Here is a 25,173-nt window from a genome sequence, read left to right on the forward strand (position 1 = left end):
TGAACACTAGTTTAAATTTGCTCTCAAGTAATTTATGTAAATCATAATTTATGTAATTACAATAAATCTAAATTATGATTAAGTGTGTTCTGATGTATAAAAGGAAGGAAATGTTCCTGACATTACAAAATGTAAACTGTTCATATAAAGGTTATAAATCTCTTTTAAATTAAAAGCATTTGTATGTAAAAATATCGGTTGGCTAGTTATTGTTTTTTTTTTTTTTAAGAATTTCCCTTCGATGTCAGCTTCACACTCCATCCCAGTTGGTGGCGCAATGGACCCTTTTCCACAAGACTGTGATAACTGCCGTTATCAGTCTCTCAATGTTTCCCCTTTTATTGAAAGTCATGAAAACACTTATCGTGGAGTTTTTCTTTTGCTATTTGAGCAAATGGGAATGCAAAAAATATATTTGTGGTACTCTCCCCTTCACCGCTCTTCAAGTAAACCCACGTATGACGACTTCAGCTGCTGAGAACCTGGAAATGTGAAAAAGGTCCATTGACCCAGAGCCAACTGGGCCAATAATGCAATGTTCTACAGTTACTGTATTGTCATGTCTGCCAAACTTATGGGTCCATATCTTCAAAATGCTACAGTATTAAAAATTTCTGAAAATTTGCATGGTAACAGTCAAGGGCCCTGGGAATAAGGTCCCAGTAGAACTTTTAACGCACCCTCAAAGGCAGCTGAGATATAGAGCCTCCAATTGGGCCAATAATGCAATTTATCCTATTGTATAGTCCTATCTGCCAAAGGTATGGGTCCATATATTAAAAATGCTACAGTAAAAATGTCAGACAATTTGCATGATAACAGTCAAGGGCCCTGGGAATAAGGCCCCAGTAGAACTTTTAACGCACCCTCAAAGGCAGCTGAGATACAGCGCCTCCAATTGGTCCAATAATGCAATGTTCTCCTGTTACTGTTTTGTCATATCTGCCAAACTTATGGGTCCATATCTTAAAAAATGCTACAGTAAAAATGTTTGAAAATTTGCATGGTGACAGTCAAGTGAATAAGCCCCTAGTGAAACATTCAACGCACCCTCAAGGGCAGCTGAGATATAGCACCCTCAGTAGGGCCATGAATGCAATAGTTGAAGTCTATATTGTCATATATGTCAAATTTATAGGTCCATAACTTCAGAATGGTACCGTAAAAATGTCTGAAACTTTTCATGGTGATAGACAGACAGTCACACTGGGTATAAGCCTCTAATGAAACTTTCAACGCAACCTCAAGGACAGCTGAGATTTTGCGCCTCCAATAGGGCAGTCAGTGCAATGGCCCATTCAACTGTATAGTCACATACTCAAGGACAGCTGAGATTTTGCGCCTCCAATAGGGCAGTCAGTGCAATGGCCCATTCAAATGTCATATTTATAGGTCCATCTAAATGGTACAGTAAACATGTCTGGTATATATATATATATATATATAAAATTCTTTTATTTATTTATTATAATGGACAAGTACATATATAAGCACCCTGTGAAACTTTCAACACACCATCGGAGACAACATGGTACAGTAACCAAAAATGCAATGGCTCATTCAGTTAAATTCATATTTCACAACACATATTGTTTCAGAGCAGCCTTACAGAAAATGCAAGTTTTTCTGTTATAAAACCAAAATATTCTTTATAGGAGTAGGTATGAAAAAGAACAGTTGAAGTCTAGTACAAGTTATAGTATTTACAAATACCATATATGCATTTAAGCAAACTTTGTGTGCATTTTAAAGCAATGAAAATGTCATCATTTTGTATCTGGAGTCCTCTATTCACAGGTGCTGGGTCATATGAAGTCTTCATAAGAGGCTAGATTAAAGGGGTCATATGATGCGATTTAAATTTTTCCTTTCTCTTTGAAGTGTTACAAGCTCTTGGTGCATAAAGAAGATCTGTAAAGTTTCAAAGACTAAAGTCTCAAATCCAAAGAGATATTGTTTATAAAAGTTAAGAGTCAACCACGCCTACCTAAAACGGCTCGTTCTAACACGCCCCCACATATCTACGTCACGATGTGGGAAGATTTGCATAACGCTGCCCAAATGTTCACGCAAAGAAAGAAGGCGTAACTTTTATTCTCGCTGTAGTATTGTTGTTGCTGCCGCCATGTCGAGACGCTGTGTGTTTCGTTGTGAAAGCGAAACTACTTTGTTTGGTCTTCCAAAAGAGAACGATAACCGCTTCGTCATGCCTAGAGCTGGTCCGTGCTGGTTGCTGAGGGAATACATCAGACATGGTTTTATGTTTACGCGGCATGATGCAACCAACGCGTAAAAAGACAGTATAAGTCATTATAATCCGTAATTATGTCCCCACTGGATGCAACAAATGCCTCGTTTATAATGGGTTTTAAAGGGGTCCTATTATGCTCTTTTACAAAGTCTTGATTTTGTTTTGGGGGTGTACTAGAACATGCTCTCATGCTTGGTGGTTTGAAAAACGCATTATTTTTCACATAATTGACATTATTAAAATACCTTTCTCCCCAGCCTGGCACAAACGGCTCGATTAGTTCCGGCTTTGATGAAGGTCCACCTTCCGAAAAACAAAATGTGTTGGGATTGGTTAGCTGTTCCAGTGCGTTGTGATTGGCGAACAGCTTAGACGGTGTTTCAGTACTGCCACGCCCCTTGCTCCGTCTTTCATCAAAAGCTTTTTGGCGAATCCGGCACTGTACTCCCTCATGTTGTGGAAGCTGTCCTCAGTAAAATGCACAGCACACAATAGCAAATTAGGTTATAATGCTCAGGAACAGAGTAAAAAAATGTATTGCAACCACTGTTTTTGCTGACATCATCCGCTTTCGGAAGCCCAAACAAAGACGTTTGTGCATGGAGGTGAAAAAAAAAAACTGCGTTTCAGGTGGTCGCACACCAGAAGAGAAGCGCAGTGTCGCATCGCGCCACGTCTTCAAAATTCAAATACATTATTTTCTATGAGTGTAGCACACCGGTGGCGCCGTTCGGCATCTGTCCGCGGTGCCCAGCTACGTCGTGTTATACTTGTCAGAATTGTTCTAGACATGCCGAAAATTTGACGCTACAGCACAGCAGCTCTTCTTGGTTTTCTCTGACGCACAAACTCTGCAGCAGCACTTCTTCATTGTCTCGTCTCATGCGCTCACTCAACCAAGCGTTCTAACCACAACCTCGCCCCTCCCCACCCCCCAACCATTCAAATTTCTGTAGGCGGGAATTCTTTTTAATGATCTTCTAATGAGCAACTTTGTGATATCACAAAGTCCGGAAACCAACGCTGTAGTCTAAACGAGCCATTCGTTGTAGTTCTTGAAAAGGGATTTTTTTTTTACGAAATATCTCCCTTTGGAGTGGACTTTGAGATTTGTAACTTTCTAGATCTTTTTATGCCCAAACATACACACTACACACTGACTAAAATTAAAAAAGTGAAAAAGCATAATAGGACCCCTTTAATGTTTTTGAATCGTCGCCCTGGGACAGGGCATCACAGTATGGTAAGGGGCGTGACATTTCTGTCACACGCTTGAGGTATTCGGCCAATCACAACGCACTGGATAGCTGGCCAATCACAGCACACCTCGCTTTTCAGACCGATGAGCTTTGTAAAAATCGACGGTTTTCAGAAAGGCAGGGCATAGAGGAGAAACAATAATGTACAGTATGTGGAAAATTATGTGTTTTTTTTACTTTAAACCGCATAAACACATTTCATTACACCAAATACACAAAATAATGTTCTTTTTAGCAACATCATATGACCCCTTTAAAAAAATTTATTCATTACTGCACTCAAAGGATGACATGTTCAATAATTAACGAATAATGTAATTAGATTTAATGGTGACAGTCCGTTTTCGCTCTTATCTCAGTGTTTACATTTTAAAATAGTTTATTGTTCGTTTCTGAAAGAGACACAAATAGAGAAGGTCCCTAAGTAGAGCGTCGCGTTTTTAAGGTTGAAAGGGTAGCGTAAAAATGACTCACAAGTCAGAAAACAAAAGTCGGTGACACGCACTTATCCATCTGCGCCACTGGAGCTGATGTTCACAGCCACTTTTTACTAAATGTAAATATACACCATGTATTTTTTATTCCATAGTAAGGGCAATTCATACAATACATTTAAACTGAGCTACTTTTATACCATCTCCGAACTTTCTACCACGACTCTGCTGTTCTTCGGCTGGTTCTTCCTGTATTAGGAATGAGAATGTGACGTAACGCCGCGTTGAGTTCTGGGAAACTGCTTGTTTATCCGCCATATTTGCAGGATAGCGCTGCTGTTTCGCTATTGAGTTTAGGGCAGTATAAATTTATTTAAGCATTTTCCTCTCATATAAAGAACGCGCTTAATGCACCGAGGCGGTGATATTTAAAGACCACATTCTGTACACACATCTTACTAATAAAGCATAATATGTGTGGAAAAACAGATGAGCCCAAAGTACGAACTTTAGAAATCGCTGTCTTAATCCAGAAGCGCTTTCTACATCACTGTCTTAAGCACATTGAACCAGCATTTGAATTTCTCAAACTATACCTACCTTTTCCGGTTTGTCATTGTGTTTTCTGACTTGTTAATTTGTTTTCAGATTTGTTGTTGTGTTTTCTGACTTGTTATTTTGTTTTCGAATTTGTCGTGTTTTTCTGACTTGTTATAATGTTTTCTGAATTGTAGTTGTGTTTTCTGACTTGTTATTTTGTTTTCGAATTTGTCGTGTTTTTCTGACTTGTTATAATGTTTTCTGAATTGTAGTTGTGTTTTCTGACTTGTTATTTTGTTTTCGAATTTGTCGTGTTTTTCTGACTTGTTATAATGTTTTCTGAATTGTAGTTGTGTTTTCTGACTTGTTATTTTGTTTTCGAATTTGTCGTGTTTTTCTGACTTGTTATAATGTTTTCTGAATTGTAGTTGTGTTTTCTGACTTGTTATTTTGTTTTCGAATTTGTCGTGTTTTTCTGACTTGTTATAATGTTTTCTGAATTGTAGTTGTGTTTTCTGACTTGTTATTTTGTTTTTTAGACTTGCATTTGCATTTGTAATTTGTTCTTTTGTTTTCAGAATTGTGATTTGTTCTGCACTTCTCGGCCACCGTATCCTGTGGACTTCAACGGCTACCAAACGGTTGAAGGTCAAAATTACAGATTCAGTGCAGCTTCAAAGGGCTCTACACGATACCAGACGAGGAATAAGGGTCTTATCTAGCGAAACGATCGGTCATTTTCTAAAATAAAATGTATATGCTTTATAAACACAAATGCTCACCTTGCACTGCTCTGCATGACTTCACGTAATACGTAATTACGTTGAAAAAGTCACTCTTGACGTAGGGGTGGCGAACTCCGGTCCTGGAGAGCCGCAAAGCTCAGCTCCAACCCTAATTAAAACTCACCAGCCTGTAGCTTCCTAGTAACCCTTCAGGCCTTGATTAGCTTGTTCAGGTGTGTTTGATTAGGGTTGAAGCAAAACTCTGCAGGGCTGCAGCTCTCCAGGACCGACATTCGCCACCCCTGCCATAGGCGGAAGTACCGACTCAGTCAGTGTTACAAATGTTGAGAAGGAACGAAAGTTCAAAAGTTGTTGTATGTTCAGTGACACATATTCAAATGTCTTTGTGTCAGTTTATTGTTTAAAATGGTCACTTCGTGTGCGTATCCTGGATGTTTAAATCTTTTGAAACCTAAAAGATATTTTTCGCTAGGAAAGAAAATTTTTACTTTTCATAGATTTCCTGTACACAACCCTGAGCGATTGATGCTGTGGTTGCTCGCGCTGCACTTGGATATCAACACACCCGAACATTCTCTGACAGTTAAGAGAGTGTGCAGTGATCATTTTTTAGACGATGATTTCTGTCAGTAATTAACAAACGGTCCCTCTGTAATCTCTTTGCCACCTCGAAAATTCTCAGTCCCTTAAAGTGTATACGGCCGGGAAGCAAGAAAACACACATCAAATGGTATTCTCAATACTTCAACTTTATTCATAGATACAAGGATATTATATAGGCATATGTCGAGGGGTGTTTCAACCCTTTAACCAATGAGGATATAGATGACATATAGGATTTTGGCCAAGAATATGTGTTATATAAAATGGCCACATGTACAGGAAAATATGGACATATTAGGAATAAACTTGGTGAAGGATGCTGAACTATATCCATAGTTCAGCACGAACCCCATTACCTTGGAGTCCTAGCTATCGTGTCCTCGTTTGAACATTTGAACTCAGAAAAGCTAATGCATACATGTGCGCATGCGTACCTCGAATATGAGTAAGATATATTAAAACATAAAACAAGAGAGAGAGATCAGATGGAGGAGGGGGGAATCAGAAAGAAGACAACATTGCTCTGTACAGGGAGGGCGAGCAGAGAGGGAGAGGGAAGAAAAGGAGGGTGAAAACATCTGGAACCAATACAGACAGAGAGTGTTTTCTAACAATTTCAAACCCTCCGAGCAAGGAAATCGTTGTTTTCTGAAAGCGTCGGCTGTGCCCATTACGTTTTTACAGCAAGCAGAGGTATGCATGTTTTTTTTTTACTATATTAGATGCATTAACGCTTTTTTTTCCTGTCAGTGTGTTTCATAACGTAAACGTGGGGATGTTTATTTATTATTAATGTCTTCCTATTACTAAAGACGTGTTAAAATGTTTTTTTGTTTACTCCTAAGTATCCGTCTCGTGGAAATCAAGAGTCCCTAGCAAAAGACAATGACGTTGAGCTGGAGGTCCAGGGAGCAGGAGTGTTTTTGGCTAATGTTCCACAGTCAATACCAGCAAAGCATTAGGACTCTGGTCCAGGAACTACCACGAGACCGTTTACAGATGCTCAGTCTAAACTTTGTTTAGTGCTCACAAGTCCAGAAAGTGTTGGAAAGCGGACAAAACCCTCAACATCTGGGACATATTATGCCCTCCCTGCAATACACTTCCACCAGTCTGTAAGTACCATCATTTGTGACCAGTTAACAAAGTGAAATTATGGTAAACTATGCTTTTGTTTTATACATTGGAAATAATATTTTATTTTTTGGTGACGTTGTATCCTTTAAAATGCACAGATATACTGTGATAAATGTACTATTTACATTACTAATTTATATTCAGTTATATTATAAACCAACTTTAATCCATGTAATTTCACAGCCCCCTGTGTATAATCAGGTTAACCGTCTTAATTTTGTCCAAAACTATAAATCGATTAAGTTCAGTTACTCTAAAATCAATATTTTTACCTTTTAGACTAAATAAATAATCCACGCAGTTTATTCAAACAATTGTCAAGAACAATTGTTTACAGCTTTTACAAATTTTTCCAACAAATATTTTCAATTAATCTCAACTTCTCCAAGTTCAAATTCATCCGACATCGTTGTTTTACCTTTTAACTCCTTTTTTTTGTAAACGGTGTTAGACAATGGGTGCTTCTCAAACAGAAGGCTGCATCCTACGAAGGCTGCATATCTCGGCTGCCACGTCATCAAACGTCGCTGAAGGCCATCTCAATCGGAAGGATCCTTGGAAGGCAGCCTTCGTTCAGCTGAATTTGAAGGATACATGGGATGTATCCTCCACGACCTTCAATCACACACAATCCTTTGTACCATTCCATTTCATGAAATTAAACTGACGAAAAACGAGTCAATGTAATGTATGTAGCGTCTGGAACACTCCAACACACAATATATATTTTGTTAGCTAGATTTCACAAATACTTTGTAACACCCCAGGACGCCGAACAAGACCCTGGTTTCATGGTAACCCGATACATTTACAACCTTGTGGAATGCGAGCCGGCTCTCATTCTGCTTTCTCCAGAAACAAGGGGTACAAATGCACACGAGAAGACAAAAAAATTATGTTTTCGGACATGAAAGGATGGATGTTATCTTTTGTTTTGGTGTAAACTACTTACTAAACGCTACACTGCCAATCATTTAAGCCACGGGGAGACTAGACGACTGTGATGCATTGTATTGCATTAATAGAAAGCAAAATAATATAAAGATTTGTAATGCAAAGGATTTTTCCAAAACTAAGTTTTATTAGTGTTTTTGTGCCATGACAGTGAGGTAGCATATGTGACGTAGTCACGCACACTTACTAGACTGTCTCCTTCTAGCGTTTAATGCAGAGGAAGACTCTAGCCTACAAGACACTGAAGGACTGAACTAGGAAGGACGCAGTCTCGGTAGGATGAAGCCTTCTTTTGAGAAGCACCCAATGTCTTTGCACGTTCGACTTGTAAACACTCAGTCAGTACTTCCGCCTACGTCATATGTGACCTTTTCAACATAATTACATATTACGTGAAGTCGTGGACGCGCATCGCAGAGCAGTGAAAGGTGAGCATTTGTGTTTATAAAGCATATAAAAATAGTTTTTAGAAAATTACCAATAGTTTCGCTAGATAAGACCCTAATTCCTCGTCTGGTATCGTGTAGAGCCCTTTGAAGCTGCACTGAAACTGTAATTTTGACCTTCAACCGTTTGGTAGCCGTTGAAGTCCACTATAAGGAGAATTATCCTGGAATATTTTCATCAAAAACCTTAATTTATTTTTGACTGATAAAAAGAAAGACGTAAACATCTTGGATGACATGGGGGGGGGGGGGGAAATTAACAGGAAATTAACCAGTAAATTAACAGGAAATCTTCATCTGAAAGTGAACTACTCCTTTAAAGGAGTTGTTCACTTTCATAACAACAGTTTACAGATAATTTACTCACCCCCTTGTCATCCAAGATGTTTATGTCTTTCTTTTTCAGTCGTCAAGAAATTGTTTTTTGAGGAAAATTTTCTCCATACAATGGACTACAATGTTGCCTCTGAATTTGAACCTCCAAAATGCAGGTTAAATGTGGCTTCAGAGGGCTCTAAACGGTCCCAGCCGAGGAAGAAGGGTCTTATCTAGTGAAAACGATCGGTCATTTTTGTAGAAAAATAAAAATTTGTATACCTTTTAACCACAAACGCTCGTCTAGCACTAACACTGGGATGCGCGTCCGCGATGCTACATACTATGTAATCACGTCGAAAGGTCAAGCTCAACGTAGGCGGAACTGCAGACCCAGTGTTTACTAGTGTGGAGAAGGAGGACCTCTCCAAAGTTGTTGCGTGTGGAATGACACAAAGTTATGTCTTTGTGTCAGTTTTTTGTTTAAAATGGTCTATTCGTGTGTGTACCCTGGATGTGGAAATCGTTTTAAACCTAAAAGATTACTACATCTGATAGGAAATGAAGTGACTGCTCACAAATTTTCTTTAAAAATCCTGAGCGATTGAAGCTGTGGTTGCTCGCTCTGCACCTGGATATCAACACACCCATACATGCCCTGGAACAAAAAAAGAGTGTGCAGTGATCATTTTTTAGACGATGATTATCATCCCTCTGAGCAAGGAAAGCCTCGTTTACTGAAATCGTCGTTTGTGCCCATAACGTTTTTACAGCAAGCAAAAGTATGTTTTTTACCCCGGGTATTCAGACTTGTATGGCTTGATATAACAAGATGACTCTTGCTGAAATATGTAGTAGAAAAAAACATGAAGGATTTACATTATTTAAAGGTGACCTATTATTATGATCGTAAATAGGAATGTGGTAGTTAAAAATTGCATATGAAAGCAATGTGTCGACCACTTGAATTTGTCAAGCTCATAATCACAAGTGGGACTTATAAAGTTTGTGATAGCAGCACGCGAAGGCACCATGAGACCAGCTATCTCGTTATTTTTATCGCGCCGTGCCCCATCTGTGTAATACATAAATGTGCATTTATTATGCACAGTACAATCAGATGACTGACTTTTCAACCAAGTACGTTTTCAGTAAAGAAAACAGGCTTGTACCAATTTCAGTGTTTGCAAACAGTGATGACATTTTTTTGTGGGCGGAGTCTATCTGGTGGCAGAAAATGCCAGTTTTAACCTAGCAGTCTGTAACAAAGTTCGTAGGTTGGGAAGGAGGAGGTGGGAACCGGCGAACATTCAAAAAAAACTTTAATAAAATAAACGCAAAAAAAAAAACACAAACAGAACCAAAACACAAAAAGTCCAGGCCTGGTCCTCTCTCATCCAACACTGTCGTCACTCCTCCTTTTATCCTTCCGGAGCTCCTCCGTGGGACTCGGGACCGGTGAGTGGCGCAGGTGTCGCGCATTAGAAATTACTCCACCGGCCTCGCTCCGTTCCCACGGCTCTTGGCCCCTGCCCCTCTCGTCACACAGTCTGTGCAAGCCATGGAATAAAAGAATAAAAAAAGTTAACTTTGAGTTTGTATTTCAAAATTCTGACTTTTTTTCTTGCAATTCCGAGATTATATTTCACACTTCTGATAAGAAAAATCAATTCGTCATTCTCCCTTTTCCCCTCGGTTCAGAATCATGAGTTTATAATTTTGCAAAATTACCCATGCATTTACTTGAATGAGGCATTTATATGTACACTTGGACTGTAACATTAAATAAATAAAGGTTAAAACATTAAAAATGTTTTGAAAAACACATTGGTAACTGGCAAAGTTTTGGAATTAAACATTTTGTACTTGGTAAAATAATTTAAATAATTATTACCTAACTGTTACTATGAATCCTTTTTAAAGGTAATCAGTGAATACTGTTCTTGGTTGTTGCTCATTGTGGGTCATTGTGCAGCATGTCTTTCCACGGCTTAGTCCAGTGAGTTCTTTGCTTGGGAGCTTTCATTTCTGCACCTGTAAAGAGTAAATAATGCATAAGTATTACTAAAGGTCTAACTGAATGCACCAAACTGAATGAAATTAAATATACTGTATATATTGTAATAAAGTACATGTTGTTTGAAAGACTATTTACTTATTATTTACCCATTTAATTCTAGCACATCAAGTGGCTATGCCCAGTATGATTGAAATTTAAAGTGTGTATCATCCTAATTAAATGGTTTACCCAAAAATTAAAATAATTTACTCCCTTTATGTCGTCTACCACGTGACAAACCTGTTGGTTTTGATTACCAGAATTCTCCAAAGTATCTTCTTTTGAGTTCTGCAGAAAAAAAAAAGTCAGGGGTTTGAACAAAAAATGAGGGGGAATTTATGTAATGTAAATGATGACACAATTCTGGGTTAACTATACTTTTAAGTAAATGAGTAGAAACACTTTTCACTAGTCATCACTGTGCAGAAAATTAACAGTGAATGCCACAATAAAATACTTGAAAAATACACCATAGCTTCCTGTTGGTCAGTTTGTCTCTTCAGTTAAGATTCCCCCCAATTGTTGCAGAAAACATTATATTACATAGTATAATCATGGTCAGTGCAGACATGTACTTGAACTTATTTTCTCATCGACTCTAACTGCTTGCTAGTCCCGTCAGAGAAGTATAATAAAGATGATGTCCACTGTCTGACTCCAAGCACTGCTCATTGTTCACAGCGTCTGAGGAACTTCTGCCATTTCTTCTGCGATGACACTTCTCTTAGTTACTACAAAACATAGGTTAAAAGACATTTGTAGCACATTTAAGCGAAATATTCAATTATTCCTGTATGTCCCACATGCTAAGTGAAGAAGCAACTGAAGTAGCAACAAATTCTGATTCTGTGTTTTGTTGTAGTCAGTTACATGTGTTTTGGTATTGGTGAGCACCTGTACATAAAAGTCTGCTTATAGCAACTGTAAAAGCAGGACACAGCTACTGCAAATGATCTCAGACATATTGATGCATATATATTTGATTGCAGTACATTGTCATCGTAAAAATCACTGCAACTAGCTTATATATTTAGCTTATATATATATTTAGTTAACTGCGATTTATTTGAAAAGAACGTTCTTCTGTAGAATTATAATACTAATAGTACAAACAAATCCTCTTCACTCTTAACATCCTTGAAGTAATTACATTCAGTTTCATTCATAAAAATAAGAATGTGGAAACTAAAACTACAAACCTTTCTCCTTGTATGCGCTGAACCGTCATCATCCTCCTCTTCTTCATCTGTGTGTTTGCGGATCGGAGTGTTGTTCGTCAAAGTTTAGTGCAGCGTAAACATTCTAGACTCGCATAACTGTACTTAGATCAAAAATCAAAAACATCTCGTTGATTTATATCATAATCGGTTTGCATAACTAAAGTTTTACGGCTAATCAGCAGTCTCGCACGCGAATTTAACCTTTTGCAAGTTTCATTATGAACTTGCTAACTAAAATACTAAAATGTAAAAATGTGTTTATGCTTTACGAGAAATATTTAATCAAAAGAATCCCATACATCCACATCTCTTGGTAAATAATCCATTGTGATTTGCTGTTATCACAGGACAGCAGATTGACGGAATTGCAGTTCGGTCCTACAAATGGCGGCCGCACCACTGAAGCTCCACCCTCTTCTGAAAAGGGAGGCGGGAGCACCAGCTCATTTGCATTTAAAGGGACAAACACAAAAATGGCACGTTTTGGCTCACACCCTAAATGTGGCTATTTTAACAAGCTATAAAAAATGATCTGTGGGGTATTTTGAGCTAAAATTTCACATACACACTCTGGGGACCACAGAGACTTATTTTACATCTTGTAAAAAGGGGCATATATTATTTTATATTTATTTGTTTTTTTTTGCTTATTTATTTATTTATTCATTATTGACAGAGAAACTGGCTCAATAAATTAATGCCAATGATCGCTTTTCATTTGAACCGTTTTTACTTGCTTTTACCGTAATGCCTATTTATGTGTGCACCACAAAACAACATGTGGGCGAGAATGACCGTGTTTTTCAAAGTGGAGGCTGGCCTGTGCAGTATATTACTGCAGCTGTGCCTGCTGAAGCGGTTGAGGAAAGTGATCTAGTACAGGGGTTTTCAAAACTGTCTTGGAGGACCTCCTGCCCTGCACATTTTGTATGTCTCCCTCATCTAACAAAAACCTGATTACAGTCATCAGCTCGTTAGTACAGACTGCAAGAACTAAATTGGGTGTGTCTGATAAGGGAAACATGCAAAATGTGCAGGGCAGGGGGTCCTCCAAGACGAGTTTGAAAACCCCTGATCTAGTAGACTAGGATGGTCAGTCCCATGATCGGTTCCTTCCAGATGATGAATTTAGTGAGGAAAGTTAGCCACAAGACAGAGCTACATTTCAGTCGATATCCGGGGGCGTTTAGACTCCTAAAATAACTCTCTTCCCCCCCATAGTCCAAAATATGCATGAATCGATGTTCATTTTTTAAAATAACGTAAATATTTCATAGGTTTTCTACTACATATTTCAGTAAGAGACGTTATTTATGTTATATTAAGCCATACAAGTCTTGAGTTGATACCCAGGGTTCCTTTTAAGAAATTTGTTTACAGTAATCTATATATAGACATTTGGTTACGTTTATGTTGCTTTTCCAGTTGATTAACCTTAAATGATTTTATAAATTTTGTGCAGTGTGTTTTTGGAGGAATTCTTACTTTGCTTGCATGTTGTAAATCTTTTTAGAGAACATCACATGCTGTTCAGAGTCACGTAGGGATACCAACAGACCTGGAAAACCACAAAACCGTGGACACGGATCTATCCTTTGAAACTCTACAAAGTCATTTCAGAAGCAAAGGTTTCTTTTTACAATGTTTATCTGTGTCTTGTATTTGAATCTGTTGGTGATGCTACGTATGACATTGAAGCTTCGAAGCATGTATCCAGCACGCAGCACAATATAGTGCAACAGTCGGGTTTCGAAAGTTAAAAACCCCATTCATTTTCTACATAGGGGACTTAATTTTAAACGATAACTTATAAACTTTTCAAGTACTGTTGTGAGCTCCTATGTTGTTAATCGATGGCATGTGCTTTTGTTGAAGCCATATGTTCATATTTCAAATTATATGTATTATTAAAATAATTGTTTAACAGCAGAATTCAGGTGGAAATCAACATTACCCATGATGCTGTACACAAACAGGGTTTCTGTGGATTATGAAAAGGTCTTTAAAAGTTTTAATTTGCCCTTCCACAAAGTCTTAAATCAGGGCCCAGTTGCATAAACTTAGCCTCTATGTTAAGACAGTGTCTTAAGTACTAGTCTGACCAACTAGCAGTTAACCAAAGGGTAATCAGTCTTATTTTTTGGATTCAACTTAGACTAATATACATTTTTATTTAAGTAAATTAAAAAAAATATGACCTGCCTTAAAGAAAAAATTAGCTGATTAACTTTTAAGACTAGTCTAAACCTTTTATGCAACCGGCCCCACTGATATATATATATATATATATATCGTTGTAGTCCAAACGCGTCGTTCGTTGTAGTTTTTGAAAAGTGCTTTCTGTTAAATAAAATATCTCCTTTTGAAGTGGACTTTGAGCTTTGTAACTTAGCAGATCTTTTTTATGTTCAAACAGCAACATTACAGACTAACTAAAGCTGAAAAAGTGGAAAAAGCATAATAGGACCCCTTTAAAGCGTCTTTGGTGTTTCCATGGTTTCTACAAAACAAAACCGGAAATCAAGGGTGTATGACGTCATTGGCAGGTGACGCAATGACACGGTCCGTTACGCTAGTTAAAATTCTTATTTCTCGGGATTTAAACATTCTTGGAAACATTTGCGATAATGTAAGTTATCAACAAGTCCACAAGTCAACAAAATATATAACACTGTTCTAGTGGGCTTTGGATATTTTAGTCTAAAAATCTTTCATATTGTGCCTTTAAGAATCTTTAGACAGTTGTACTGGAAAACATGACAAAAATACTGAGGAAGCACATCACTTTTTTGTCACTTTTTTTATACGCTTTTAAGTGTATAAAATGTAAAGTAAAGAAAAAAAACAGGGTACTAAGTATCTAAATTATACATTTTATAAGTGGCCCGATTTACCTGAATTCACCCATTTTAAAATGTATATATTACTGCAATATTATTGTAAAATATTTTTGAAACAACCTGCACTGTACAAAGTGCTATAGAGATAAAGGTGACGTCATTTGACTTGATCGGAAACATGCCGTAGAGATTGAGGTGCAGTTTATGTTAGTTTACAGTAACATGTATATATGTACATATATAAAAGTGTTACATTTATAATTGCTATTCCCCGCCTCCAGTTCACTCACGCGTTTGAAGATTAAACGTCACATAGAGAGCGCGTTGCGTTGTGGGAAGCTAAGGCTTGTTCGAAATGCATCGGCGCTGCGCAGACCGATCGGTGCGTGACATAAAAATACCGCGACTTTGATGTCATACACCGATCGGTCTGCGCAGCGCTGCTTCAAGCCGAACGCACCTAGTGTCTTCAGATGCATACATCAGATTTCAGAAAATGTAGTAGGTAGCTAATCTGGGAATTCCATGCATACAGAAAATTACACATACTATTCATAGTTCTGTACTGATTTCAGTGTACTTATATTTTAGCAGATTCTGGCAAATATAGATACAGAAAGTTTGCATACTATGCACAGTATACATATTGGATACTGTAGAAATAGTAAGAGTAGTATTATAGTATGGCATTTAGAACACAGCAAAAAGAACGGCTGAATCTTTAATTGTAACCGAATCATTGAAACGAACCGCTCGAAAGAACCGATTCGCGGAAATGAATCGATAGCGTATAAGCCGTGTTTTGCGCCTCACCCATAATTAGGGATGGGCGATATTTTATTTTCGATCCGATACCGATATTTTCAAGCCCAGTATCGTCAATATCGATACTGATACTTCTAAACTAAACTGATCTGTTAAATTATTAAAAGAATATATAATCAGTAATTATACTCACTTAATATTAGATTTTAAAGCCGTGTTTTTTTTACCATTTCATAGGCCTTTTTTGCTTAAACTGTCAGAAATAAAATATTCTATAATTGTATATTTTAGCCGTTTACTGGGGCAGTAACCTCAAAAGTGCAACTATACCCCTAAAAGAGAGCATATTAGTACCATACAAGTATGCATGCTTTTAAGGGTAGATAAGTCACAAAGGTGCACCTTTGAGGGTACCTCATGAAAAATAAACATGGTGTTACATAAGTACTCAAATTTATTATTATTACCATGGTAAATTTGTGGTTACTGCAGTTTGACTACAAATAATGTGGTTACTGTAATAAAACCATGGTTAATTTTTGTAAAAGGCTGCCAGGCTGTTATACCCCTAGAGGTGAAACTGTAGCATTTATTTTTCTGACAGATTTATTAACAGCAATTACAGAGCATAACACAATCCATTTGAACTTTTAACAACCAGTTTAAATAAATGTACTTGCACAAACTAGCCAATTTAAAATAAATATTACATGTACACAAAAGTTGGGGGTCGGTAAGATTTTGTAATTTTTTTTAAGTCTCATGCTCACCAAGGCTGCACTTATATGAAAAAAAAACGTAAAAGCAGCTATATTGAGAAATATAACAATTAAAATAACCATTTTCTATTTTAATAAATTTTAAAATGTATCTGTGATCAAAGCTGAATTTTCAGCATCATTACTCCAGTCTTCAGTGTCACATGATCCTTCAGAAATCAATATTTACTGCTCAAGAAACATTTATTATTATTGCTGCTTCATATTTCTGTGGAAACCGTGATGCATTTTTCATATATATAGTAATGAATTTTATTTTATATATAGTAACAATGTAATGTAATGTAATAATGTGGCAATGGTTTCTTAATACGCTTCTGATGCTTTTGGGAAACGCAGCCGTATTTGATCAAGCACTGTGAGCCATGCGTCAGCAGCGAACGCTTGCTTCTGTCTTTCAGCATTTGCGTGTGTTCCGATGAGCAGGAGAAATGGTTCTATCCAACACAATTATTCGCTAATATAGTCTATTTTTTCACTTAGAAGCTTATTTTATGCACCGAATTTTTTTGATAAGTAAATCAAATTAATGGTTAAAAAATGCACTTTAGAATCGATATTTTTATGTGAGGATCGATCCTTTCGATACAACATCGGTATCGATACTTGAGGATCGATCCGCCCACCCCTACCCACAATGCACTGCTGCACGCATAGGGGGAAGAGCTTTCGCGGGAGAGCCAGCGAGGCCATCAGCTAGTTTGTTTCAGCAACTTTTGCAGTATTTTGGTGTTTTAATCCAGAAGTGATCAACCGCGCATCTTGCAGGGGTTGTTGATCGACTGTCTTTTGAGAGGGATTGTTGAAAGAATACGCCAGGCGTTCAAAGGTAAGTACGTAAACTGTTGGAAAGATTGGCCCGCGTGTTGTTTATCATCTCTGCAGAGATTCGCTGAAAAGCATGCATGCCCTGCAGCGTGTTTCGCCTTTATACGCGTGCTCCGGCTTCAACATTCATGTTTTAAAGCCTCATTTTGGAGTATTTTATTTTTTCATTTCTATCGAATAGCGAGCTAACGACAATAGAAGGCGCATATGTTATCAATATAAAACCGAATTAATGCAACGTTGAGGTTTTGGAGTATTGTATGGTATGTATGATCAACCTGTGACAATATTAGCCAAAGATGCATGTGTATAGTCGTGTGAATGCATGCATGTGCAGCAGTTGCTGAAGTACAGAAGCGTTTGCTGCAGCAGACAGAAGGATAAAGTCCAGTGTGGAGGCTGATATGGTTTGAAATGGTAGTGTAGTTTTGAAGTATTTTAAAAACAACTCTAAATGATCGGAATTATATAAGATCAAATATCGGAGCAATTGGGATATTTTAATCACTAATATTGTGGAAGATATATAAGGATTTTTAAATTAGATATTAACTTTTTGCTGCCGTAAATACGATTTATAGTTAATTGCAATATTTTTGTGTTCTTAAATTTTTGTTCATTAAAAACGACTGAATAATTATATAACTTTTCTAAAAAAAAATGTTTTCATGAAAAATAATATATTGTTAATTGTAATATTTTACGTGAATATTAAAAAAAGCAATATCTCATATCTGTGAATGCTATTAATTAACCTAAAAACACTTTAGTTGAAAAACAAGGGCGTATGAAGCAAAACATTACATAGTTGAATTTTCTACCCATTCTAACCTGTGCTTCGAGGAAATCATATTAGTTTTCATGTTTGAACTTGCAGAATTTCTCAAAAATGTATAACGCACTAATCCAAAAGTTTGCAATGCATTGCACTTGCACTTAAGCAAGATTAGCTGTATAATATTGTGAAAATACAGTACAGGCCTGATAGAGAGCCTCAGGCCATTCTTATTATTGAATTCTGCCCTATGGATAAATGTCATAATTTCTCACTTTCAGGAGTGAAGTCTGGCCCCTCACAGTCTACAGAGGCAGTTTCACCACTGGACTCAGCGTCTGCCGCAGGTGTCCCAATGGCCAGTGAAGATTCCTCAGAACAACTTCCAGGAGATGCAGCTGGTTCAGAAGCGAAGCCAGATACAGTGGAGTCATGCCTGCTGGACGCCACTGATGCTGGTGTAAATGAACCAAACCTTCAAAACAGCCTGATGGAAAGCCATCAGATGGAGCAGGAGGAAGTAGAGAAGCTTCAAGGGGAGATGGAGGAAGATCTGGATTTCAGACAACAACCGGGTATGGACCATGAAAGTGGACCAGAAAAGGACGATATAACTGACCAGTACAAAGAAGAAGAAAATTGTGCACAGGGACAATCTAAGCAGAATGCTGAAGAAGTAGAGAAGAATGAAGAGAGCAAGATCGCAGAGGATGCAGCACAGTGTTCAGAAGAGCTTGTGATTGCTAAAGTCGAGGACTTTACCAATGAAATGGCAATAGATGTGGACCAGACTGAGGATCGCGATGGGAGGATGGAGGTAGATGGATCAGATGATGCAGGTTGGTGTGACCTTTTTGCCTGTTACTAGATGTCCTGTTGAGATGACCTGCAAACACATTTTGGTAGTTATTGATATTGATTGATGATTCTGTGTTTTGATAAATGTTCATTTCTGAACATTATTTTACAGCCATTGAAAAGCATTCAATGAATTTCAAAATGTAATTGAATCCCTAAATATGTTTTAAAAATGTTTTAATAATATATTGAAAATCAAATGCATGTTTTTAGATACTGCATAATGTTGCTGTATAATTAATATTATTTCTTTTTTATTGCCATTTAACTAAATAGAATTGAGGAACAGACTTGACTGTTTATTCTACATAATCTTTACATTTAACAGGAAAATCTTTTCCTAAATGCATAAAAAGGGAGAAAACGGAATCATCTGTCGTGGTGAGCACAGTCGTTATTTTGTTTACCATCGAAGTTCATTGAGTTTGCTTGTTAATCCATGCAGGAAGTAAACTCCTAAAACTAAAATCCTCTCCATCTAAATCTAGCAAACACAATCAATGTTAAAAACTGAGCTGAAACCTCAAGAGGCCCAGCTCTCTGATGCCCTACCAGTGAAGGTGAAGGATGAGCCAATGGATGAGGAGTATGAGAAAGTGTCGGAGCAACGTGGCCCAGTGGGCAACATTAAAGATGAGCCCAACACAGCAGCTGTAAGTTTCACCAGTGATTTCTGCCTTTTATTTATTTTTTATTTTTAAGATACCGGTATGATTTTTATTTAAACTTTTTTTTTTTTCTTTTTTGACAAAAGACTCTTATGCTCTCCAGGTCTGCATTTATTTAATAAAAAATACAGTAAAAACAGTAATATTGTGAAATATTGAATTTTAAAGGGGTGCTATTATGCTCTTTTACAAAGTCTTGATTTTGTTTTGGGGGTGTACTTGAACAGGCTCTCATACTAGGTTGTTCAAAAAACACATTTTTTTTTTTACACATATTTTACATTATTACAACACCTCTCTCCCCAGTCTGGCATAAACGGCTCGAATAGTTCCTGTATCAAATGAAGGCCCGCCTTCTGAAATACGAAATGTGCTGTGATTGGTTAGCTGGGCCAGTGTGTGCTGTGATTGGTTAGCTGGCCCAGTGTGTGCTGTGATTGGTTAGCTGGGCCAGTGTGTGCTGTGATTGCATTGTAGTCGTTCGTTGTAGTTTTTAAAAAGTGATTTCTGTTAAATAAAATATCTCCTTTTGAAGTGGACTTTGAGCTTTGTAACTTAGCAGATCTTTTTTATGCTCAAACAGCAACATTACAGACTAACTAAAGTTGAAAAAGTGAAAAAGCATAATAGGACCCCTTTAAACTCTTTTATATTTTAATACATTTTAAAATGTAATTATTTCTGTGATGCAAAGCTGAATTTTCAGCAGCTATTACTCCAGCTGTCAGTGTGTCATGTTCCTTTAAAAATTCTAATATGTTGATTTGCGGTTCACGTGACTTTTTATTATATATAGGATGTAAAAATCTGTAAATATTTTAAAGGGTAAAATTTTAATTGTTGTAATATCTACGATGTCTTCATGGTATGTAGTCTATAAACACATTTATTTACAAAACTGCTTATAACAAAAATATCTATAATTTGGCCTATATTTTATTACTCCCTTAATATATTTAATAGGCCCAACATGTCTACATTAATATAATACAATTCTATATGAATATCCTACATTTCTGCCACAATACCTCCGTTAGTGTTACAACAGTAAATCCATTGTAAATGTTGGTGATTTTAAAAGTATTCTAACTGGATTATCACAATATTTCCAGTTTTTCCACGTCAGTGTTGTTGAGAATGTTAGCGCGGTTTCATTTGGCTTTAAACTACTTCAAAATCACAGTGACATCTGTAGTTTGTATCAGAGACCGCCGCTCCAAACTCAGACGCTTCTCACGGAATCTCAGCGCTGTTTAGTGGTTGTGTGATCGAGACATTTTGTATACAAGTAGCGCAGTTCCGCTTTTGGAGCATTTAGGAATTCTCGTGCGCTGAAGAAATGCCGGACTTTGGACACCCCTGTGTTATGCCTTTACCATCACTTTTGGTATTTGGAATGCAATCTTGCTAAATAAAAAATATTTTTTCTTTCTTCCACTACTGAACTGGAAAATTAACCCAAAATGCCCTTATTTGAATGGCAAAATGGTATTTAAAATGCAAAATAATCAATTAGATGAGTTAAATAATTGCAACAAGCCAAACCATGTGACAGGCAATAAAAAACATGAGCTACATTTACATTGCTTCAGGTTAAATAAGCAGTACTGTTAAGTAAGGTATAAAATGTTTCATGGAATTTTGTTTAAAATTTTTTTTTTTTTTTTCCCATGTTTTCAGGAGTTTAGCCAGACACCTGAAGCGATCAAGATCAGTGCAGTTTTCTCTGTAGGAGGAAATGCCACATCCATCGGTACGAGCCCTGAAAATATAATATATTTTTCTTTTACCATTTACTACATGGGTGAACATGATGATAAATGGTTCAATGAAATTTAAGTTACATATTATATTTCTTCTATGTTTTTCTTCATGTGACTGCAGCTCCAGCAGCCGTTCCAGCAAAGGCGACGGCACTCCCTACACTATCCCTTCATTCTCTGGCCCCTGCCAATCCAATTGGTGTGGTCTGCACAGGATGTAACAAAGTCCTTTTAAAGGGACAGACGGCTTTCCAGCGCAAAGGCTGTCCTAAACTCTACTGTTCACCTCAGTGTCTCTGTAGCACCTCTAATGTGGTGGTCAAAATACCTCAGAAGAAACAATGTCACCACTGCCACAAGTATGCCTACAAGTCTTGCTTTCATTTTTTTCTAAAATGTAACTTTTAAAATGATCATATCAGGTGCATTACATTTTATTGCATTCAAGTAATTTTTTAAATATGAACTTTCTAACTTACCACCCTAAAACCTAATGTATTATAACAACATGCTCCTTTATTTTAAAATTGCAAAGAATAATATATAATAGAAATTGAAATGCAACAGTAGTGTTTAACATACCCTTTACGAATACAAATGCCTTTTAACAAGTTCTCTTTCCCTGCAGAGACATTCTTGAGCCAAAGGATGTGATCATTTCCCAGGTGGACATGTCAGGGACTGTGAAGGAGTTCTGCAGTCAGAAATGCCTCCGCGCTTTAAGCCTCAAGTGCAGTGTGTGTCAGAAGACAGGAGTGGTGAGTAGACATCTCTATTTGTGCAGGCGTTTCCTGCACTGGATTGCCACTACTGAAAATGCGGCCCATAAAATGAATCATGTTTTTCCCCTAAAGGCCTGTTCACAATAAGACAAATGTAAACATGCCTTTTATAATGTTTTTATGTACTTGTGCATATGCATACCATGAAAAAGGCTGCACTTCCGCTGCTCATAGTGCATTTATCTGCTTATAACATATGTACGGGCCGGTATGAGATTCTGACGGTATGATAACCTTAGATAAAAATATCACGGTATTGCAATTACAGCTCAAAAATGTTATTTTTAAATTTATGGGTAAAAAAAACTACTTTTTTTTCCACTGAACACATTTTCTTTTTAAGAAACATATAGAACATTTTGGAACAGTAAACATGTCAGGCTAAATAATTAGAATAATTAATTAAATTCTTCTTAATTAAATGCAGTCACTTAAGTGAGCCTAAACCTGCAGCTCAACAATAATCAGAACATAAATAAATGATTTTCTGTAAAAGAAAAATCCCTATAAATGAAAAAAAAAATGCAGTCACTTAAGTCAGCCTAAACCTGCAGCTCAATAATCAAAAATATAATCAAAACATAATTTCTGTAAAAAAAAATTTTTTTTATAAAAAATGCATGCATAAACCTGCAGCTCAACAAGGTTTTTGGAGACATGCTCGCTTTCTACACATTCATCTTTCAGTCCAAGTTATGATGCAGGAATGTTCACCTTTCCCGGATTAAGTTTGGAGCTATGGTTTGGAGCGTTGAGGTACGAGGATGTGTGCACATACACACATAAGGAAAGCGAGAGCGCGAGTGGTAGAGTAGACTACAATGCCAGCAGTTCTGACTCACAGTTTGTAAGTACGTTTTCATTTCAAGGATTTGCCACTGATGTTTCAAACGCGAGTTTTGAGCAGTGTAGAGTAGCACTTGTTGTTTGTCATTCCTCCGATCACAAATGCAGACATGGTTTTATGTTTACGCGGTGCGATGCAACGCAACGTAATTATGTCCCCACTGGATGCAACAAATGCCTCGTTTGTAATGGGTTTTAATGTTTTTGTCTCGTCGCTCCGGCCGGGACACGGCATCAACAGTATGGTGAGGGGCGTAACATTTCCGTCACACGCTTGAGTTATTCGGCCAATCACAACGCACTGAATAGCTGGCCAATCACATCACACCTCGCTTTTCAGACCAACGAGCTTTGTAAAAATCGACGCGTTTCAAAAAGCGGGGCATAGACGAGAAACAATAATGTACAGTATGTGGAAAATTTGTTTTTTTTACTTTAAACCGCATAAGCACATTTCATTACACCAAATACACAAAATAATGTTCTTTTTAGCAGCATCATATGACCCCTTTAAGTGAAAATTGCACTCAATATAGTGCCAAACATATTGGTGTGAACAGGCCTTAAATTAAGGTGATCTGGGTACTGTGAAATAATGTCAAGACAACACATCTTCCTTTTGCATTATCTTTTCTGGATGGATTCAAAAACATTTAACTCATTATACCAACATTTGGGTTGGTGTTACAGAATTGTGTTATAATAACCCCTACAAATACAACTCATTATATACACTATAAATACTTTAAAGGTGACAGACATGTAGATGTTTGTGAAAGATGTTTTCTCTGTTTTAGAGGGATGATTATTTTGAACTCATACCCTATTTATTGCATCAATTTGTTAATACTTTACTATATTTAAGGATGGATAATTTTATTAGTTGTTTATTGCAACAATACATAATTACAATAACTTTGTCTAGTGCTCTTTTGAAAGTGTATAGCATGATTTGTGAAAATGTAACCATACTGAATGACATGGCATAGACTTCTTCATGGCTAGTTTTTGCGTATTTCATTTCATTTCATTCTGTAACTGACGTGTTCTACATATACAGTGGGGAAAAAAAGTATTTAGTCAGCCACCAATTGTGCAAGTTCTCCCACTTAAAAAGATGAGAGAGGCCTGTAATTTTCATCATAGGTATACCTCAACTATGAGAGACAAATGTTAAATGCTACTGTTTTTGACAGCGTTGATAACGTTTATGACGGATAATATCATAATTTTTGCATTTCCCTTACCGAATGTCGTATCCTGTCTGCAAAAATCTGTCCATGGGCTTTTTTGATTGCTTTCAGTTTAAGTGCCGGCGATGCAGTGTTGCCAGATATTGATACTAAAACAAACAAAAAAACGAAAAACTAAAAGTGAATAAAAATAAACCGAAATTATTTCCAATCTTTTGCAAATAAGATAAGATATAAATATATTGCTAACTCTAAACTGCAATTTAATACTTTATTAACTTTCTAAAGTGTTAAATTAAGTGGAAAAGACAAGTCCAAAAATGCTCATAATACCTGGATCTGGAAGCTGCGCCCGTGCCCTCACTCACAACTCTCTCAAGCCTCGTTCACTCCACCAGCGTCTCGCAGCGATCATTTTCATACCAGGGACTCTAAACATTCTTGCAAACTGTCTAAACTGAATTATACATGTCATGCGGGCATTCATATGAGGAGTTTAACAGCAAATTAGTCATTCAAAGAACAAATTTTATTTTTGAACATGAAAAATTTACAGAGGTCCGGCCCTTGGTGGCCTCATAGCTGGTTACGGGCCTGCTCGCTTTCTCTGAGCGAGAGCGGAGCGCGCTGGCGCTGTCAGTTAAAGGGGTCATATGATGTTGCTAAAAATAACATTATTTGGTGTAATGAAATGTTTATGCGGTTTAAGGTTAAAAAAACACATTATTTTCCACATACTGTACATTATTGTTTCTCCTCTATGCCCCGCCTTTCTGTGTGATTGGCCAGCTATCCAGTGCCTTATGATTGGCCGAATACCTCAAGCGTGTGACGGAAATGTTACGCCCATACCATACTGTGATGATGCCCTGTCAGGCCGGAGCGATGATTAAAAAACATGAAAACCCATTATAAACGAGGCATTCGTTGCATCCAGTGGGGACATAATTATAGATTATAATAACTTGCACTGTCTTTTTACGTGTTGCATCGCGCCGCGTAAACACAAAGCCATGTCTGCATTTGTGATCGGAGAAATGACAAACAACAAGCCCTACTCTACACTGCCCAAAACTCGCGTTTGAATCATCAGTGGCAAATTCTTTAAATAT

General features: G+C 37.2%; 1 protein-coding gene across 2 annotated transcripts in view; it reads left to right on the forward strand.

Moving 5' to 3' along the window:
* Nucleotides 1-13,572: 13,572 nt before the first annotated feature.
* The window catches only part of LOC107558581 (zinc finger MYM-type protein 4-like), an 84,256-nt gene continuing 72,655 nt past the window's right edge, over nt 13,573-25,173 (forward strand). Inside the window, exons 1-7 of one of the 2 annotated variants that reach the window (XM_016242243.1) lie at nt 13,573-13,592; nt 18,233-18,790; nt 19,138-19,190; nt 19,298-19,462; nt 21,158-21,230; nt 21,362-21,599; nt 21,869-21,998. In XM_016242243.1, coding sequence (XP_016097729.1) covers nt 18,307-18,790; nt 19,138-19,190; nt 19,298-19,462; nt 21,158-21,230; nt 21,362-21,599; nt 21,869-21,998 — 1,143 coding nt within the window. In that variant the 5' untranslated portion in view covers nt 13,573-13,592; nt 18,233-18,306. Of the gene's footprint in view, nt 13,593-16,920; nt 17,178-18,232; nt 18,791-19,137; nt 19,191-19,297; nt 19,463-21,157; nt 21,231-21,361; nt 21,600-21,868; nt 21,999-25,173 lie in introns of those variants that run through there. The other variant, XM_016242242.1, reaches the window with a different exon arrangement.

This window comes from Sinocyclocheilus grahami, unplaced genomic scaffold (genome assembly GCF_001515645.1).
Source record: "Sinocyclocheilus grahami isolate Dianchi unplaced genomic scaffold, SAMN03320097.WGS_v1.1 scaffold650.1, whole genome shotgun sequence".
NCBI lineage: Eukaryota > Metazoa > Chordata > Actinopteri > Cypriniformes > Cyprinidae > Sinocyclocheilus > Sinocyclocheilus grahami.